Genomic DNA, 21776 nt, shown 5'->3' with positions numbered 1-21776 from the left:
CACTTTTTCGAGAAGCTTTGCATGGGGGACCTTATCGAACGCCTTGCTAAAATCCATATAAACCACATCTACCGCTTTCCCTTCGTCAATGTGTTTAGCCACATTTTCTAAGAACTCCACCAGGCTCGTAAGGCACGATCTGCCTTTGACAAAGCCATGCTGAGTATTCTTGAGCATACTAAACCTCCCTCAATGCTCATAAATCTTGTCCCTCAGGATCTTCTCCATCAGCTTACCAACCACTGAGGTTAGACTCACCGGTCGGTAATTTCCTGGGCTATCCCTATTCCCCTTCTTGAAAATAGGAACCACATCCGCAATCCTCCAATCCTCCGGCACCTCTCCCGTCTCCATTGACGACGCAAAGATCATCGCCAGAGGCTCTGCAATCTCTTCCCTCACCTCCTTGGGCGGCACGGTAGCACAGTGGTTAGCACTGCTGCTTCACAGCTCCAGGGACCTGGGTTCGATTCCCGGCTCGGGTCACTGTCTGTGTGGAGTTTGCACGTTCTCCCTGTGTCTGCGTGGGTTTCCTCCGGGTGCTCCGGTTTCCTCCCACAGTCCAAAGATGTGCGGGTTAGGTTGATTGTCCATGCTAAAATTGCCCCTTAGTGTCCTGAGATGTGTAGGTTAGAGGGATTAGTGGGTAAAATATGTAGGGATATGGGGGTAGGGCCTGGGTGGGATTGTGGTCGGTGCAGATGCGATGGGCCGAATGGCCTCTTTCTGTACTGTAGGGATTCTATCGTATTCTATTCTATCGTATTGCTCCAGAAAATCATCCTGTATGCACTCCAGAAATTCCTCCTCTATTGTACTGTGACTTATTTGACTCCCCCAATCTATATGCAGATTAAAGTCACCCATAATCACAGATGTTCCTTTAACACAAGCATGTGTTAAATAGCATCCTGTCTAACATTACCACTACAGTTTAGTGGTCTGTATACCACCCCCACAAATGTTTTTATTCCTTTGTGTTTTTTAAATTGACCCATACAGATTCCATGTTGTCTGCACTAATATCTTTCACAATATTGTATCAATATCATTTATAATCAACAATGCATTGCCATCACCGTTTCCTTTCTGTTTGGCTTTTCTAAACACTGAATCGACCTCTATGTTTAATTCCCATCCTTGGTCACCTTGGAGCCATGTCTCCGTAATGCCAACTATATCATCCCCTTTTACATCTATCTGCGTAACTAATTCATCCATTTTGTTTCGAATGCTCCGAGCATTCCTTAAGGTGAGCACTTTTAACATTTCTTGTCCCATTCCTACTGTTTTTTACTCTGTCCTTGTTTGATCCTGGCCCTTGATTTTTCTGCTTATCACTTTTCTTATTCTGCTTGCTGGCTTTTCCTCTTGTTCTTGATTCCCTCCACCCTGAATTTTTACGTAGGTTCCCACCCCCCTGCCATGTTAGTTTAAAGCTGCCCCTACACGGTGGCTACAAGAGCTGGTAAGAGGCTAGGAATACTGCGGTGAGTAACTCACCTCCTGACTCCCCAAAGCCTCTCCACCATCTACAAGACACAAGTCAGGAGTGTGATGGAATATTCCCTACTTGCCTGGATGGGTGCAGCTCCAACAACACTCAAAAAGCTTGACATCACCCAGGACAAAGCAGCCCGCTTGATTGGCACCTCATCTACAAACATTCGATTCCTCCACCATCGACGCTCAATAGCAGCAGTGTGTACTATCCACAAGATGCACTGCAGCAATTCACCAAAGATCTTTCGACAGCACCTTCCAAACCCACGACCACTTCCATCTAGAAGGACAAGGGCAGCAGGTACATGGGAACACCACCACCTGCAAGTTCCCCTCCAAGCCACTTATCATCCTGACTTGGAAATATATCGCCGTTACTTCACAGTCGCTGGGTCTAAATCCTGGAATTCCCTCCCGAACAGCATTGTGGGTCAACCCACAGAACATGTACTGCAGCGATTCAAGAAGGCAGCTCACCACCATCTTCTCAAGGGCAACTAGGCTTGGGCAATAAATGCTGGCCAGCCTGCGATGCCCATGTCCCACGAATAAAAAAAAAACACTAGCAAATACCACTCCAAGGACATCAGTCCCGATCCTGCCTAGGTGTAACCCGTCCAGTTTGTATAGGTCCCACCTCCCCCAGAACCGGTCCCAATGTCCCTGAAACCCTCCCCTCGCATGATCTTTTCAGCTACATATATATCCCGCTGTTTCTGCTCTCACTAGCACGTGGCAACGGTAGTGATCCTGAGATCACTACCTTTTAAGGTCCTACTTTTCAGCTTGCTTCCTAGCTGCCTGTAATCTGCTGTTAGGACCTCATACTTTTTTTCACTTATGTCATTTGTACCAATGTGTACCACGACACACTGGCTGTCCACCCTCCCCCTTCAGAATATCCTCCAGCCACTCTGAAACATCCTTGACCACAGCACCAGGGAGACAACATACCATCATGCAGCCACAAAAATGCCTTTCTAATCCCTTCCAATTGAATCCTCTATGACTGTTGCATTCTCATGCTTTTTTACTCCTCCCTGCAGCAGCAGAACCAACCGTATTGCAACAGATTTGGCTGTTGCTGCTTTCCCCTGAGAGGCCATTCCCCTCAACAGTATCCAAAATGATATATCTGTTTTGCAGGGGAATAACCACAGGAGATTCTGCAGTGCCTGCCTTGCCTTCTTGCTTTGCCTCGTCGACACACATTCCTTTCCTGCCTGGGGAATCTTAGCCTGCGCTATGATCACCTCTCTGTAGAAACATGGGAACTAGGAGCGAGAATAGACAATTCAGCCCATTGAGCATGCTCCGCCATTCTATATGGTCATGGCTGATTTCTATCTCATGCTAACTCCACTTCCCTACCTTTTCCCCATGGCCCTTTATCCCGCTTTTGATCAAATATTTATCTATCTCTTTCTTGAATCCATTGATTGATTCTGCATCCACTGCCCTCTGGGGCAGTGACTTCCATAGATTCACAAGTCTCTGTCTTGACCTCTCCCCTCTTACTCTCTCCCCTCTTACTCTACAACTATGACCTCTTGTCCTAGGCTGTTCTAGAAGGGGGAACAGTTGGTTAACATTTACTTTATCAATCCCGTTGAGTATTTTATGTACTTCAATCAAATTCCCCCTCATTTTTCTATACTCCAGTGAGTACAAGCCCAAGGTGCTCAACCACTCCTCATACGACAGCCCCTTCAAACCTGGAATCAATACACCAATGCCTTATACAATTGTAACAACACTTCTCTATTTTTATACTCTAAACCCTTTGCAATAAATGCCAAGATTCCTTTTGCCTTCCTTATAACATTCTGCATCTGCATACCCACTTTCTGAGACTCATGCACAAGGGCACCCAGATCACTCTGCACAGATGCCTTTTGAATCTATTTCCCATTTAAATAGTAATTTGCCCTTTTATTTTTCTGGTCAAAATGGATAATCTCCCATTTATCCACATTAAACTCTGCCAGATTCTAGTCCATTCCCCTAGCCTGTCAATATCCATTTGTAAACTTTTAATCTCCTCATCACAGCCTGCTTTCCCACCTATTTTCGTGTCGTCAGCAAATTTCACTATGTTACACTCTGTCCCTGCTTGTAGGTCATTGATATAGATTGTAAATAGTTGTGGTCTGAGAACTGAACCCTGCGGGAACTGATATATGTGCTACCCATGATGCTCTGCACCTTGCGCATGCTCCACAGTGTCCTCAGCCGCCGCTCCAGCTCCAAAATGCGGTCTACCAGGACCTGCAGGTGGAGACATTTCCTACACACATGCTGACCCGGGAACTGGAAATGTTCCTGGCTTCCCAGATGGAGTATGAGGAACAGACCATGGCTTAGAGCTCTCCTGTCATGACTTTCCCCCTTTAAATTAAACTTTTGGAAGATGCTTGATATCAGTTTATATCCAATTCTCGAAGGCCCTTCTTTCCTGCTCCTTGTTACAACCGAATATAACGTTTACAAACGATAAACCAGAATGATGACCACTGAAACTACAAGTGATAACTATAAGTGAAAGAACTCTTAAATACCTACCCGACCATACCCACTTCTTACCCATCAGCTCTTTCCCTTGTGTCCTCTATTACTGCAGGGCAAGACCACTCCTAGGATTTAAAAGTTAGAAAGCACCTCTTTTCCCTCTGCACCAAATTTCCACTCAGTTCCAAATTCCTGATAGCCCCACATGTAGCCACATCTCACTCCGGGTGCTCTCTCCCACAGTTTTATTTATAGAATTGTCCTATCTGAGAACTCCTGAGATTTAGGAACTAATCAAAAATTATTTACCTCCCTTTTTCTGGTGATCTCTTGTAGATCGTTTCAGTAGACCTCTGTCTCGATTATGAATACTTCCGCGGGATACTGGTTAGTGCTTTTCAAATTAAAACAAAGTGTCAAAAATTAAGCTAATAATTCTTGACCTACAGATGTCTCATTGCCATCTCTCCATTTCTAACATTTGGAATTCAGTGGAAGAGAGGGACATTTTTGTTTGGTACCTGATCTCCTGAGATGGTTACTCAATTGGACTTCAGAATGTGAAGTTATGTATGTTGCCAGCTGCACTTGGTAAATGTGACAATCCTTTTGGAAGCAGGCTGAAAGGCTTACTCCTCCCATTTTCTATGTTTATAGCTACTGTGTTAGCAGAGGACTGTCATTTGCTGGAATGCAGTATTGATTCTTCAGTTTCATTGACTTTAGCTTCCCATTGGCCGTCAGTGTGTCAGCCATTACCGACGCCTGCATCGATATTGTGTGTTCTCACATGAAGAGCTGATCTGCAAGATGGCAGCTGATCCGGAGAGTTTGGATGTTGAGTTGGCTGCTGCTGTCTACAAGGAGATGGTGACCATGATTGAGGAGGAGACACAGCTGAGAAAGGCAGCCAATCAAATGGTATGTAAGGATATGTAGAATGATAGAATGATGCAGCATATTGTTGAGACTGGTAGTATGATAGTTATGTTCCTATACTAGTAATCCAGTATCCTGGACTAGTGGTCCAGAGACATGAGTTAAAATCATAGCTGGGAAATTTAAATACAATTAATGAAAAAAATTACTGAATTAAAACAATGATAATAATGGTGGCCATGAAACTATTGGATTCTGTAGCAAACTGTCTGATTCACTCGTATTTTAGGGAAGAAAATCTGCCACCAGTGGTCCAGCAATATGGGTGAATCTTAGCAGCCCTATGAAACGGCCTAGCAAGCCACTTAATAGTATCAAACTACTACCGAAAAATTAAGAATAAAGAAACAGATGACCCCGACAGATATGGACCTAGGACATGACAAAGGTGTGCTCAGCTCAGTCAACCCTGCAATATGCTCCTTGCTGCCATTCTGGAACTTGTGCAGAAATTGAGGCCTGCCCCAAAGACTAGCCATGCAAAAACCTGACACAATCATACTCATCGAATTATACCTTCCAGACAATGTGCCAGATGTATCCATTCCCACCCCTGGGTATATTCTGTTCCCTGGAACCCACCAGAAGTTGCAGCTCACTGGTGCACAATGGAGACGGACTAGAAGGAGTCCTTAACTTTGACTTCAGACCCCACAAAGTCTCACGGCATCAGGTCAAACATGAGGAAGGAAACTTTTTCTGTTGGTTACCGGCTGCTGCATTCCATCAGCTGGTGGTTTGGTGTTTTTCTACATTGAATGATGCTTTCCTCATTGCTCCTTCTAAGTAAGGGCACAGAATGTACGCTGGGTGAGGGATCACTAAGACCTAATCAGTAGCACAACGGCTGACTGAGCATCCAAGCTCTGAGGGGCATAGCTGCCAGACTTTATCAGCCTGGCTACATCGGGTGAGAGAACCAACATGAGGAAAAATCCTTTGCGACCTTGTCACCAATCTGTCTCAGATGTGACAGGAATAACCACTGCACAATCCTTGTGGAGACCAAATACCATCTTCAGAATGAGGCCACCCTCCATCATTCTATTGTGCTAAAAGGGACCAATTCAAATCAGACCACTTCTGATCTTGCACGATGGAAGATCATTGATGAAAGCACCCCTTTTGTCTATTTTTGGATCAAAGCTGTAATGGTCTGGAATCTACATCTACGGACACAAGTTGTGCATCAGTCAACAAGTTGTTGTTGAGAACAGAGGATACTGGAAAAACTCAGCAGGCCTGCCAGCATATATGGGGAGAGAAACAGAGTTAGCATTTTGAGTCATCGACTCTTCATCAAGTCTGAAGGGAGGGAGAAAGAATGTAGAAACTGCAACAAGAAATAGCAATTTTAAGAAGAAATGGCCTGGTGTGAGAGCGGGAGGGGGTGTCTTGCCTTGAGGAAAAACATAGATGTAATATTTGATAAAAAGAAGTAGTGGAGGGGGGTTTAAATGGAGGATCATGGTCAAGATCTAAAGTTGCCAAACTCAAAGTTGAATCCCAAGGGCTGCAGCATGCCCAACTGGAAGATGAGATGCTGCTCCTCCAGGTTCGCCCGGCTTCACAGAAGCACAGCAGCAGGCCATGGATAGATATGTGGGCATGAGAGCAAGGTGCTGAGTTAAAATGGCAAGTGATAGGAACGTTGGGATCATGCTTGTGGGCTAAGAAAAAGTGTCTGCAAAGCAGTCTCCCCTATGTAGAGGAGGCTGCATTGGGAGCAGCCAATGCAATAAACCAAATTGAAGGAAGAGCAAATAAAACGCTGCTTAACCTGAAAACAGTGTTTGGGGCAGTGAGGAGGGAGGAAACAAAGGGGCAGATGTTGCACTTTCTCTGATTGCAGGGGTAGTGGATTGGGTGTTGGGTGTGATGGAGCAATGGACCAGGGTGTCATGGAAGGAGTGGTCCCTGCAGAATGCGCTTGAAAGCATGGTTCAGCTTCCATTATTTTAATGTTTATTGAGGGTAAACTGTTGTGGTAATAACTGGCCAGGCTGGATTTTTCCTGCTTTTCATTGGCAGGACATACTTGGGTGATTTTGCACATTGTTGGGTAGATGCCAATGGTGTAGCTGTACTGGAGCAAATTGGCTACAGATTTGGCTAGTTCTGGAGTTCCTCAGTACAGCAGCCATATGTTGTTGGGGCCCATTGGCCTTGCTGTATCCAGTGGTGTCAACCAGTTGGGCGGCACGGTAGCATAGCACAGTGGTTAGCACTGCTGCTTCACAGCTCCAGGGACCTGGGTTCGATTCCCGGCTTGGGTCACTGTCTTTGTGGAGTTTGCACATTCTCCTCGTGTCTGTGTGGATTTCCTTCAGGTGCTCCGGTTTCCTCCCACAGTCCAAAGATGTTGATTGGTTAGGTTGATTGGCCATGCTAAAATTGCCCTTTGTGTCCTGAGATGCGTAGGTTAGAGGGTTTCGTGGGTAAATATGTAGGGATATGGGGTTAGGGCCTGGGTGGGATTGTGGTCGGTGCAGACTCGATGGGCCGAATGGCCTCTTTCTGCACTGTAGGGTTTCTATGATTCTATAGCTCTTGGCTTGTATTGAATTGACTGAAGTCTGTCATATGTTCCCTAGCCACAGACTCCATACCTCTTAGCAACTGTTTGTGGTTAAACCAGACTGTTCACAGCCTTAATGTCATATTTGGCTCTGAGGTGAATTTCCACATATAAGCATCGTCACTAAGAGAACATATTTCCACCTATAAAACACTGTTGGACTTCGCCCCACCTGAGCTCCTTTGCTGAAACTTTCATCCATACCTTTGTTACTTTGGACTTGACTATTCTAATGCATTCCTGGCTCGCCTCCCACATTGTACACTCCATTAATTTGAGGTTATCCAAAACTCTGGCCATGTCCTTACTCACACCTTGAGAGTTGAAGCGACATGAAACTGTGTCCTCTGGTTGGAGAACCAGTGAGTGCCCAATGTCACCATTCCAGGGGAAGGCTCAATGCTATTTCAGTGAAGGCGGCCTTCACGACACACGACGGCACAGAGTCGCTGAGCAGAAACTGATAGCCAAGTTCCACACGCACGAGGACGGCCTCAACCGGGATATTGGGTTCATGTCACACTATTTGTAACCCCCACAGCCTGCCTGGACCTGCAGAGTTTCACTGGCTGTCTTGTCTGGAGACAATACACATCTTTTTAGCCTGTCTTGATGCTCGCTCCACTCACGTTGTTTGTATCTTAAAGACTTGATTAGTTGTAAGTATTCGCATTCCAACCATTATTCATGTAAATTGAGTCTGTGTCTTTATAAGCTCTGTTTGTGAACAGAATTCCCACTCACCTGAAGAAGGGGCTTGGAGCTCCGAAAGCTTGTGTGGCTTTTGCTCCCAAATAAACCTGTTGGACTTTAACCTGGTGTTGTTAAACTTCTTACTGTGTTTACCCCAGTCCAACGACGGCATCTCCACATCATAAAAAGTGGGGCAGATCCACTCTGTACAATCACTACTGCACTGATCTACATTCAGCCATCTGCAGAGTGATGGAAGGTGTCGGAAAACTGTACCATCAAGCGTTGGTCAGTACACCAATATGTACACAATTTCTGGTTCACACCCTCCCCTCTGCAGAGTTCTCTGACTATGGAATCTCCACAAGGACTGCCTTTCTACTGCTAGTGCAGTCTGTCGCTACTTCCGGCAGCATCCAGTGCAGAGTACCTAATTAAATGTGATGTACACCCTGAACACTTCCCCTTTCTACTCTTGTGGTTGGCCACCCACATTCTATGCTGAACATAATGCGCACAACACACAAGCCTGTTCCTGCTCTGACTGCTTTTTGACATCCAGAGGTCAAGTTTTGGGAGTCCATGCTTTTTTTGTGGGAACAGGTTTGTATGATGTAGGGCGGCCTGACATCATCATGATGAATGACCTCGCTCTAACTTTTAAGGTTATGCCACTATGTTCTGAACTCCCCCATCATAGGAAATAGTTTATCTACCCTATCAAATGGCCATCGTTCAACAAAGAATAGTACAGCACAGGAACAGGCCCTTTGGCACCTCCCCAAGCCTGTGCCGATCACATTTGCCTATCTAAACCAACCGCTTATATCCCTCTATTCCCCGTTTGTTCATATGCCTATCAAGGTAAGTCTTAAATGTGGCTAATGTAGCTGCCTCAACCATCTCACTTGGCAGTGCATTCCAGGCCCCCACCACCCTGTGTGTAAAAAGACTTCCTCCGCACATCTCCACTGAACCTTCCCCCCCTTATCTTGAACTTGTGCCTCCTTGTAATTGTAATTTCTGCCCAGGGAAAATGCTTTCAACTGTTCACCCTATCTATACCTTCTTCACAGCTCTATCCACTTGAGTGGCAACCTTTAGAGATCTGTGGATATGGACCCCAAGATCTCTCTGTTCCTCCACAGTCTTCAGAACCCTACCTTTGACCCTGTAATCCACATTTAAATTTGTCCTACCAAAATGAATCACCTCACATTTATCAGGGTTAAACTCCATTTGCCATTTTTCAGCCCAGCTTTGCATCCTATCTATGTCTCTTTGCAGCCTACAACAGCCCTCCACCTCATCCACTACTCCACCAATCTTGGTGTCATCAGCAAATTTACTGATCCACCCTTCAGCCCCCTCCTCTAAGTCATTAATAAAAATCACAAAGAGCAGAGGACCAAGCACCGATCCCTGCGGCACTCCACTAGCAACCTGCCTCCAGTCCGAAAATATTCCATCCACCACCACCCTCTGTCTTCGATCAGACAGCCAGTTACCTATCCAATCGGCCAACTTTCCCTCTATCCCACACCTCCTTACTTTCATCATAAGCCGACCATGGGGGACCTTATCAAACGCCTTACTAAAATCCATGTATATGACATCAACCGCCCTACCTTCATCAACACACCTAGTTACCTCCTCAAAAAATTCTATCAAATTTGTGAGGCACGATTTGCCCTTCACGAATCCGTGCTGACTATCCCGGATTAATCCGCATCTTTCTAAATGGTCGTAAATCCCATCCCTAAGGACCTTTTCCATCAATTTACCAACCACCGAAGTCAGACTAACCGGTCTATAATTACCAGGGTCATTTCTATTCCCTTTCTTAAACAGAGGAACAACATTTGCAACTCTCCAGTCCTCTGGCACCATCCCCGTGGACAGTGAGGACCCAAAGATCAAAGCCAAAGGCTCTGCAATCTCATCCCTCGCCTCCCAAAGAATCCTAGGATACATTTCATCAGGCCCAGGGGACTTATCGACCTTCAGTTTATTCAAAACTGCCAGTACATCCTCCCTCCGAACATCTATTTCCTCCAGCCTATTAGCCTGTAACACCTTCTCTTCCTGAAAAACATGGCCCCTCTCCTTGGTGAACACTGAAGAAAAGTATTCATTCATCACCTCGCCTATCTCTACTGATTCCATACACAAGTTCCCAGCACTGTCCTTGACCGGCCCTAACCTCACCCTGGTCATTCTTTTATTCCTCACATAAGAGTAAAAAGCCTTGGGGTTTTCCTTGATCCGACCCGCCAAGGACTTCTCATGTCCCCTCCTAGCTCTCCTCAGCCCCTTTTTCAGCTCATTCCTTGCTAACTTGTAACCCTCAATCGAGCCATCTGAACCTTGTTTCCTCATCCCTACATAAGCTTCCCTCTTCCTTTTCACAAGACATTCCACCTCTTTTGTGAACCACGGTTCCCTCACTCGGCCATTTCCTCCCTGCCTGACAGGGACATACCTATCAAGGACACCCAGTATTTGTTCCTTGAAAAAGTTCCACTTTTCATCAGTGCCTTTCCCTGACAGTTTCTGTTCCCATCTTATGCCCCCTAATTCTTGCCTAATCGCATCATAATGACCTCTCCCCCAATTGGCATATAGTGTGTTAGCTTTTATTAACAGGGGGTTGGAGTTTAAGAGCCGTGGGGTTATGCTGCAACTGTACAGGACCTTGGTGAGACCGCATTTGGAATATTGCGTGCAGTTCTGGTCACCTCACTATAAGAAGGATGTGGAAGCGCTGGAGAGAGTGCAGAGGAGATTTACCAGGATGCTGCCTGGTTTGGAGTGTCGGTCTTATGAGGAAAGGTTGAGGGAGCTGGGGCTGTTCTCTCTGGAGCGGAGGAGATTGAGGGGAGACTTAATAGAGGTTTATAAAATGATGAAGGGGATAGATCGAGTGAACGTTCAAAGACTATTTCCTCGGGTGGATGGAGCTATTACAAGGGGGCATAACTATAGGGTTCATGGTGGGAGATATAGGAAGGATATCAGAGGTAGGTTCTTCACGCAGAGAGTGGTTGGGGTGTGGAATGGACTGCCTGCAGTGATAGTGGAGTCAGACACTTTAGGAACATTTAAGCGGTTATTGGATAGGCACATGGAGCACACCAGGATGGTAGGGAGTGGGATAGCTTGATCTTGGTTTCAGATGAAGGTCGGCACAACATCGTGGGCCGAAGGGCCTGTTCTGTGCTGTACTGTTCTATGTTCTATGTTCTATGTTCTATGTATACCTCTCATAATTTTATCAACTTCTATCAGGTCGCCCCTCAGCCTCCGTCTTTCCAGGGAGAACAATCCCAATTTATTCACTCTCTCCTCATAGCTAATACCCTTCATACCAGGCAACATCCTGGTAAACCTTTTCATGAACATTGAATACAGGAGTTGGAATGTCTTGTTGAAGTTGTACAAGACATTGGTAAGGTCACACTTGGAATACTGTGTCCAATTCTGGTCACCCTGTTATAGAAAGGATATTATTAAACTAGAAAGAGTGCAGAAAAGATTTACTAGGATGCTACTGGGACTTGATGGATTGAGTCATAAGGAGAGGCTGGATAGACTGGGACTTTTTTCTCTGGAGCGTAGAAGGCTGAGGGGTGACCTTATAGAGGTCTATAAAATAATGAGGGGCACAGATCAGCTAGATAGTTAATATCTTTTCCCAAAGGTAGGGGAGTCTAAAAACTCCCCACGGCACAGTAGCACAGTGGTTAGCACTGCTGCTTCACAGCTCCAGGGACCTGGGTTCGATTCCCGGCTTGGGTCACTGTCTGTGTGGAGTTTGCACATTCTCCTGGTGTCTGCGTGGGTTTCCTCCGAGTGCTCCGGTTTCCTCCCACAGTCCAAAGATGTGCGGGTTAGGTTGATTGGCCATGCTAAAATTGCCCTTAGTGTCCTGTGATGCGTAGGTTAGAGGGATTAGCGGGTAAATATGTAGGGATATGGGGGTAGGACCTGGGTGGGATTGTGGCCGGTGCAGACTCGATGGGCCAAATGGCCTCTTTCTGCACTGTAAGGTTTCTATGATTCTATGAAAACTAGAGGGCATAGGTTTAAGGTGAGAGGGGAGAGATACAAAAGTGTCCAGAGGGGCAATTTTTTCACACAGAGTAGTGAGTGTCTGGAACAAGCTGCCAGAGGTAGTAGTAGAGGCGGGTACAATTTTATCTTTCAAAAAGCATTTGGATAGTTACATGGTAAGATGGGTATAGAGGGATATGGGCCAAATGCGGGCAATTGGGATTAGTTTACGGGTTTTTTAAAAAAAAAGGGCAGCATGGACAAGTTGGGCCGAAGGGCCTATTTCCATGCTGTAAACCTCTATGACTCGGAGAATATAAACGGTTAATCACAAAGATGTTAGTCATTATTGACAAGAATTACAAACTAGGTTTCTCATGGCTCATGATAGCAGTGTTGAACGGTATTGTGAAAAGGGTGGGTTGTATTCCAATAATCTTTAGCACCTCCATTAGACAACACCTTATTCCTCCATAATTGAGGGAAGATCCACCAGTATTTCCTTTGTTGTTAAAACTTTAATCTTTAATGCTTTAGCCGAGATATCTCATGAATTTTGTCTGGAGCCACTATATTCTTCCTGAGATGCAGTGCCCAGAAGTGACTTCATTTCTCCAGATGGGTCCCACTGTAGCTCTGTACATCTGTAACGTAACCTCTACCCCTTGGTATTCCAGCCCCTAAAGGGAAATAATTCCATTGGCCCTGATAATTATTTTTGTACATATTCACTAGCTTTTGCTAATTTCTCTATTTGAACTCCTAGCTTCTCACCAAACCAACATAAGTCACGCTACCTGCAATTTCAGCAGAAGCCAAACAGTTCAGTTAACACAGCTGTACCCTGATGCAGTAAATTCAAGTGTCCTGGGAATTAACAAATTTAACCATTCTACTATTTCTAGCTGCAATACAAATCCAGAAATTATTTATAAGTAAAAAGAAAGCAAAACCATTTATCATGTGAGATTAAATTAAATATTAATCTTGCATATAGAGCTATACACAACTAGACTATCTTGAAAATTGGATGAACTATTTTACCACATTGAACTTTGACTCATTTTAATTACTATGCCATTAAAGTTAATGTCACCAACTCAGATATATATTCAGTTCCACTAAGAGAAACACCTGTTTAGAGGTTGAACATTCGAAAGATGTAGCCATTGATCACCTGACAGCTAGCATTTGAATATTAAGACCTGTTATGGTGTGAAAGACTGTGTGGGATGAGCAAAAGCTTTTATGGATTGTTTGTTGATGGTTAAAATACATATCAAAGCGATGTAAATTCAGCAATTGTCTGCAGTTAAACCTCTGAGAATTCAATTTCCAGTTTCTTTCACTTTTGTTCTTTACTCCTTTGTTTAGGAACTAACAAAATTGTGAAAATCTGGAACTCCCCATGAATCCCTACTGGATTTATTTAGCGATTAGTTACCTCGTAAGAAATACAACTAGGTCCTTTTACTGTCCATGATGACTTTGTCTGCTTAACTCCAATTTATCCAAATGCTAAGTCGCTCTGTTCCCCAATAACGTTTTTTGTAATTGACAAACTAACAAGTCTGCAATTCCTAACTTATCCCTTTCCACATTTCTTAAAATAATGAATTGTAACTGTCAGATTTCCAATTGGAGGAGAAGCTACTAAATTTGTGTTTTCGGAGAGCATGCTAACACATCAACAAACTTTAAATATTTGAGGGTGGCAACTGTTGGATCCTTGAAATTTGTCCATCTTTAATTTCATTTGGTTTTTTTTTTCATTTCTTTACACTTCTATTCAAACCAGTAAGTTCCTCCCCTTAACTTTATCTTTATCTACCAATGGTAGAACCACACAAAGTAGCTTTGTAGCAAGTCTGCTGTTTACTGATTTCAAATTATTATATTGCCTGTCTTTAACAGGGCCCCAATATCCTTAGTCACCCTCTTTTACTTCATATGTTTGTGTTGTCCTTGAAAGGTTTTCCTTGTATTCCCCTTTTGCTGCTCTTAGCTCTGAGCACTTCTTTTACCATTTGTTGCATTTTTGATCTCTCCCAGTCCATGGGATCTCCATTATTCTTTGCTCTTGTATAAATGTTTTTTTGTTACTACTTCTCACTTGTGGGCTGTTTACTTACACAAGTCAGAAGTATTATACAATATTCTCTACTTTCCCAAATGAGTGCAGCTCCAACAACACTGAAGATGCTTGGCACCATTCAGAACAAAGCAGGCTGTTTGATTAAAAAACAACAATACTGGATAAACTCAGCAGGTCTGGCATCTGTGGAGTGAGAAACAGAGTTAATGTTTCAAGTAAGCTGAAGAGACTGAGAAATGAGATGGATTTTATAATGTATAGGAGGAGGTGGCCAAAGGTCAGTGATAAGTGTGAGCTAGGAGAAATTGCAAAGAGATGTTTAGGGCACAAGACAAAGGAAGTGTTAATGGCAGTGTTAAGGACTATAGAAGGTGCTTTCTTGATAGGCACCCCATTTGTCAACTTAAGTATTCACTCCCTCCACCACTAATGCACAGTGGTAGCAGTGTGTACCATCTGTAAGATGCACTGCAGAAGCTCACCAAGGCTCCTTAAACAGCACCTTCTAAACCCACAACCACCACTACTAGAAGGACAAAGGCAAAAAACACACAGAAACACCAGCTGCATATTTCCCCCTCCAAGCCCCACATGCCATCTTGACTTAGAACTATATCACCTTTCCTTTACTATCACTGGGTCAAGTTCTAGAACTCCTTTCCTATCAACACGTGGACTGCAATGGTTCAATGTGGCGGTTCATCATCACGTTTTCAAGGACAATTCAGAATGGGTAATAAATGCTAGCCTCGCCAGCACGTGCTTATCCCATGAATGAATAAAAAGAACAATATTGAGCTCTTGCCCTTTGTAGTAACTTGAGACCACAAATAAGATAGCCTGATGCATTGTTCAAAAATGATCGTGTTTATATAAATAAATAACAAAGTTTAACAGCAACTTAGCAGAACAGCAAAACTATGAAAACAGGAGCATGAGTAAAACAGGCCTTGCTTGCAGATCATTCCTTTGCAGACTGAAAAGTCCTCCGCACATGCTCAGAACCCTCATCAATTACATAGGAGAAAGGCTCATAAGAACACTCTAACACTTCTTTCCCCCCCCTTGAATTTCACTCTCCTATATCAGGACAGAAATACAACAAAAGTAGTGCCTCAACGATATGAGAATCAGTGAGGAGGGTTACAAGTTAGCAAGGAATGAGCTGAAAAAGGGGCTTAGGAGAGCTAGGAGGGGACACGAGAAGTCCTTGGCGGGTCGGATCAAGGAAAACCCCAAGGCCTTTTACTCTTATGTGAGGAATAAAAAAATGACCAAGGTGAGGTTAGGGCCGGTCAAGGACAGTAGTGGGAACTTGTGTATGGAGTCAGTAGAGATAGGCGAGGTGATGAATGAATACTTTTCTTCAGTGTTCACCAAGGAGAGGGGCCATGTTTTTGAGGAAGAGAAGGTGTTACAGGCTAATAGGCTGGAGGAAATAGATGTTCGGAGGGAGGATGTCCTGGCAGTTTTGAATAAACTGAAGGTCGATAAGTCCCCTGGGCCTGATGAAATGTATCCTAGGATTCTTTGGGAGGCAAGGGATGAGATTGCAGAATCTTTGGCTTTGATCTTTGGGTCCTCGCTGTCCACGGGGATGGTGCCAGAGGACTGGAGAATGGTGAATGTTGTTCCTCTGTTTAAGAAAGGGAATAGAAATGACCCTGGTAATTATAGACCGGTTAGTCTTACTTCGGTGGTTGGTAAATTGATGGAAAAGGTTCTTAGGGATGGGATTTACGACCATTTAGAAAGATGTGGATTAATCTGGGATAGTCAGCACGGATTCGTGAAGGGCAAGTCGTGCCTCACAAATTTGATAGAATTTTTTGAGGAGGTAACTTAGTGTGTTGATGAAGGTAGGGCAGTTGATGTCATATACATGGATTTTAGTAAGGCGTTTGATAAGGTCCCCCATGGTCGGCTTATGATGAAAGTGAGGAGGTGTGGGATAGAGGGAAAGTTGGCCGATTGGATAGGTAACTGGCTGTCTGATCGAAGACAGAGGGTGGTGGTGGATGGAAAATTTTCGGATTGGAGGCAGGTTGCTAGCGGAGTGCCAGAGGGATCAGTGCTTGGTCTTCTGCTCTTTGTGATTTTTATTAATGACCTAGAGGAGGGGGCTGAAGGGTGGATCAGTAAATTTGCTGATGACACCAAGATTGGTGGAGTAGTGGATGAGGTGGAGGGCTGTTGTAGGCTGCAAAGAGACATAGATAGGATGCATAGCTGGGCTGAAAAATGGCAAATGGAGTTTAACCCTGATAAATGTGAGGTGATTCATTTTGGTAGGACTAATTTAAATGTGGATTACAGGGTCAAAGGTAGGGTTCTGAAGACTGGAGGAACAGAGAGATCTTGGGGTTCATATCCACAGATCTCTAAAGGTTGCCACTCAAGTGGATAGAGCTGTGAAGAAGGCTTATAGTGTGTTAGCTTTTATTAACAGGGAGTTGGAGTTTAAGAGCCGTGGGGTTATGCTGCAACTGTACAGGACCTTGGTGAGACCACATTTGGAATATTGTGTGCAGTTCTGGTCACCTCACTATAAGAAGGATGTGGAAGCGCTGGAAAGAGTGCAGAGGAGATTTACCAGGATGCTGCCTGGTTTGGAGGGTAGGTCTTATGAGGAAAGGTTGAGGGAGCTAGGGCTGTTCTCTCTGGAGCGGAGGAGGCTGAGGGGAGACTTAATAGAGGTTTATAAAATGATGAAGGGGATAGATCGAGTGAACGTTCAAAGACTATTTCCTCGGGTGGATGGAGCTATTACAAGGGGGCATAACTATAGGGTTCGTGGTGGGAGATACAGGAAGGATATCAGAGGTAGGTTCTTTACGCAGAGAGTGGCTGGGGGTGTGGAATGGACTGCCTGCAGTGATAGTGGAGTCAGACACTTTAGGAACATTTAAGCGGTTATTGGATAGGCACATGGAGCACACCAGGATGATAGGGAGTGGGATAGCTTGATCTTGGTTTCAGATAAAGCTCGGCACAACATCATGGGCCGAAGGGCCTGTTCTGTGCTGTACTGTTCTATGTTCTATGAGTCTTGTGACCTACGCAAACCATGGGTGAATCTTGTAACGGTTGATCTGGAATCATAGATGAAAAGGTAAATTAAGAATCTGTAAATGAATGTTCCACTTCCACTACCCCAGCAGAGTCAACTGGCAAACTTGGAAACACAGTAAGAAGTTTAACAACACCAGGTTAAAGTCCAACAGGTTTATTTGGTAGCAAAAGCCACACAAGCTTTTGGAGCTCTAAGCCCCTTCTTCAGGTGAGTCACTTGGAAACACAGGAACCACTTTGTAGTGAATGCCCACAGCAGCATTACTTTGTGCCATGTTATTTGAAACTTTTCCTGACTCTGAGTCACAATGTACACAAATATGATCTTTGTGTCTGCCAACAACTCTTCTGTTTCGCAGTCTCACGATTCAAGATATTGGTCCACTCTGGTTTAAAATTATTCATGGTAACCACTTCTGGTTACTACCAAAGTTCCTAATGTAAACCTGATCATCTGGTTTGAACTGCCTCTCTGTATTCTTCCTTCTGCTTCTCTTGTCTCCTGCTTACTTTTGCTCTTGAACTCTGGATGAAGCAGATCCAGATGAGACTTCAGTCTGCTATCAAACAGTTCCACTGGTGAGAGCTCAGTTGTGAATTCTGGTGTGATGTGGCAGGGAATAAAAATCTGGAGAGCTTTGTACTCAAAAGATCACCTACCATTCTCTTCAAACTCTCCATCAGAGTTGAACAGCTCACTCCACCAAACCATTCGAAACTGGATGAAATGGCACAGTATGCACATGACGAATACTATTCTTTGGCATAAATTCTGAAATAATTCACTTGTAACTGTGGTGCTTTTATCCAAAACAAACCTGGTAGACCATGAGTTGCTAAAATTTGAAGAAGTTTCTCAATTGTCATGGGAGCTGTAATATTACTCATGATATGCGCTTCCAACCATTTCAAATGCGCATTTACCACAATCAAACACGTGGTTTATAAAAGATCCTGCAGAGTCCACATGCAGTCTGGGCTATCCACGGGCTATCAGGCCACTCCCAAGGATGAAGTGGCACTGGTGGTGCCATCTCTGGTTTATCTGACATGTCAAACAGGATTTCATTGTGTTCTCCAAGTCCAGATGTTAGGCCACCAAATATATGACCTGGCTAGACATTTCATTCTAGAAGCACCTGGATGAGCCTCATGAATTTCATCCATGACTTGCAAACAACCAGGGGGCTGAATGACCACTTTTGACCCCCACAGTATGCATCCATCCTGCATGCTTAACTGATCCCTATGTTTCACATAAGGTCACGACTCATAATACTCATAATCGTCTATGATAGTTGACCATCCTTGCTTCAGAAATCTTTTAATTTGCAGCAGAATAGGATCTCCGTCTGTACGTCCACTTCTTAATCTGCTTCATACTCACTGGAGAATGTGCCAGTTTCTCCAGTAAGAAAATTGCCTCAGGAGAGCATAATACCTTACTTGGCAAATCCATTAATGGGTGACGACTCGATGAGCCTGTCTTTCCCTGCCCTGTGACAAAAATTTTCCATGAGCCCAAAAAAGACCTGAGCTCTGACACATCCCCAGGCTCCGGACTTCCTTAATGGCTTCAATTTTCCCCTCCACCGGAGATGGGCCTTATGTCGTGATTCTGTGGCCGAGGTAGTCGACACTTGTGTCTGGAAAATGCACTTGCTCTTCTTCAAATGCAGTCCTGCCTTTGAAAACCTTTTTAAAACTTGATCCAGATTACTGAAGTGCTCCTCCTCATTCTTCCCTGCAATTAAGATGTCATCCAAGTAGACTACAAGTTGTGGAATGCCTTGCAACAGGTTATCCATCGTCCTGTGAAAGATCGTGGACTGCAGGATATGCAAAAACAAATAATTGTACTTGAACAATTCTTCATGCGTGTTGATGGTCATGTGCTGCTTCAAATCTTTTTCTAACAAAAGTTGTTGATGTGCATGGCTCATGTCCAGTTTTGAAAACACCTTGTCTCCAGCAAGAGTTGAAAACAAATCTTCTGCCCCAGGTAATGGGTAAGCATCTAACTTGGAAACCTGGTTAATGATGAACTTGTAGTCACCACACACCCATCATTTTTAAAGACACTAATGATTGGAACTGAACAGGCTCAATGATTCCAAGTTTGTACAGCTGTTTCAACTCCTCCATATTCTCATTGCATAGGGCACTTGTTCTGAGTTTGAAAAAGCAATGAGTAGCCTGAGAATCTACATACAACTCCGCAATGTACACAGTTCGTTCCTGAGTGCATCCGGATACTTAAAATCCTTCGTAACCTTCATGTGCGTGATCTCACCCCAGTTATGCCCTAGAAAACTTGGCCCCTTCCCTTTGACCACAAACCCTTGCTTCTTGATTATTATACGTAATATGGACTTTCAAAGTTTGATTTTTGCCGGAGTAAGGGTTGGTGCTTGGATGGAGTCCCATGTTGACTTGTAGGTCTCCACTAATTATGGATGTCGAGGCTCCTGTGTCTGCCTTCATCTTGATTTGCTTTCCATCCATCACCACTGTACTATAAATAGTTTCAGCTTGTGTTTCATTCACATTAAACATGTTGAAAGTATGCTCCTCTGCCTGCTCCAAGCTTTCCATGTGGTGCGTCGCTGCTTGAGGCTTCCTCAAATTTAAATGTTTTTGTTCAGCCTTTGCCTTGCCTTTCCCATCCCTGCATTATTTCGCTAAGTGTCTCTTCTTGTTGCTTCGGTGTCTGACCGCATTTATCAACTTACAATGACTTGCATGGTGTGGCCCTCCACATCTAAAATACTCCACTGCTTTCACCTTTCTGCCTCAATTTCTCTCTGTACTTGGTGCAGTACCCCCTGCCTGGGCGCGACCATTAGTCGACTGAATATATCTAACATTGCTGGCAGCCATTTCCAGAGCCTTCAAGTGTGGCTTCATTTAACAACTGACGTTGAATGCTGGCCTCATTATTGCCACAAACCAACCTATCTCTAAATATATCTTCTAAAACTGCCCCAAAATCAATGTTCTGAAAACTGAAAAATTCTGTGACAAAGTTCGCTGCTGATTGACCTGCTTTTTTGAGAATGGCAATGAAATTTGAATATTTGAACAACACTGAGGTTTTCAGATTATGGTGATTCTGGACCAGAGCAACTAAATCTGCAAATTAAATCTATCCTGGCTTCTGTGGCGTGGCCAGATTACTTAACTTGCAAGTCCCTGCCCCACGTACACTCGGGAATCAACTAGATTATGTAGTTTTAAAGGGAATGCTGGGACAGAGAGACCTGGGGTGTACATACACTGGCACCTTGAAAGATTTTGTACGTTGATGAGGCTGTTTTTATTTCGTTAAAAAAATGGCAATTTGGCAGAGAGGCATAGAGCACAAAAGCCAATAAGTTACGCTAAACCATTGTGCTTCAGGCCCCCAAATAATCAGCGGGGAATTGAGGAGCAAATATATAAGGAGATTACAGATAGCTGCGAGAAAAATAGGATGGTAATAGTTGGGGATTTTAACTTTCCCAACATTGATTGGAACAGCCATAGCATTAGCGGGTTGGATGGAGAGAAATTTGTTGAGTGTATTCCGGAGGAATTTATCACTTAGTATGTGGATGGCCCAACTAGTAGAGGGGGCAAAACTTGGCCTTCTCTTGGGAAGTAAGGAAGGGGCAGGTGACAGAAGTGAGGGATAACTTTGGGAGCATAATTCCATGGATAATTAATGGATCTGGCCCAAAAGTTAAAATTCTAAATTGGGGCACGGCCAATTTTAATGGTATTAGACAGGAACTTCAAAAGCTGATTGGGGGAGTCTGTTGGCAGGCAAAGAGACGGCTGATAAGTGGAAGCTTTCAAAGTGTGTTAACCGAGGTTCAGGGTAAACACATTCCTTTTAGAGAGAAGGGCAAGACTTGTAGAAGTAGGGAACCCTGGATGACTCGGGATATTGAGGCCCTGGTGAGGCACATTGAACGTTCTCAGGATCTTGACAACTGCTTATTCTGTTGTAATGCACAGTTCTCTGGTTGTGTCAATTACCAGAAGATCCTAAAATGGTAAACAAGGTGATAAGAGTATGGTAAGAACTAACTTTCATCTTCAAGGGATCAAGTGGATCCCTTGAAGAGTATAGAGGGTGCAGCTGTAGAGTTAAGAGAGAAATCAGAAGGGCAAAAAGGGGACCCGAGGTTACTTTGGCAGGTAAGGCAAAGGAGAATCCAAAAAGCTTCTACAAATACACAAAGGGCAAATGAGTAAATAGGGAGAGAGTTGGGCCTCTTAAGGATCCACAAGGTCATCTATGTGCAGATGCACAAGAGATGGATGAGATTCTAAATGAATATTTCTCATTGG

The 21776-nt window shown here is 44.1% G+C and overlaps 1 protein-coding gene across 2 annotated transcripts in view; it reads left to right on the top strand.

Moving 5' to 3' along the window:
* kdm5a (lysine demethylase 5A) overlaps positions 1-21776 on the top strand; it is a 323208-nt gene that overhangs the window by 148900 nt on the left and 152532 nt on the right. For both annotated transcript variants that reach the window (XM_078220321.1, XM_078220322.1), the window contains one exon: positions 4738-4932. In XM_078220321.1, coding sequence (XP_078076447.1) covers positions 4738-4932 — 195 coding nt within the window. The remainder of the gene's footprint in view (positions 1-4737; positions 4933-21776) is intronic.

The sequence above is a fragment of the Mustelus asterias genome, chromosome 9 (assembly GCF_964213995.1).
Source record: "Mustelus asterias chromosome 9, sMusAst1.hap1.1, whole genome shotgun sequence".
NCBI lineage: Eukaryota > Metazoa > Chordata > Chondrichthyes > Carcharhiniformes > Triakidae > Mustelus > Mustelus asterias.
This window is presented reverse-complemented; position numbering and strand designations above follow the sequence as displayed.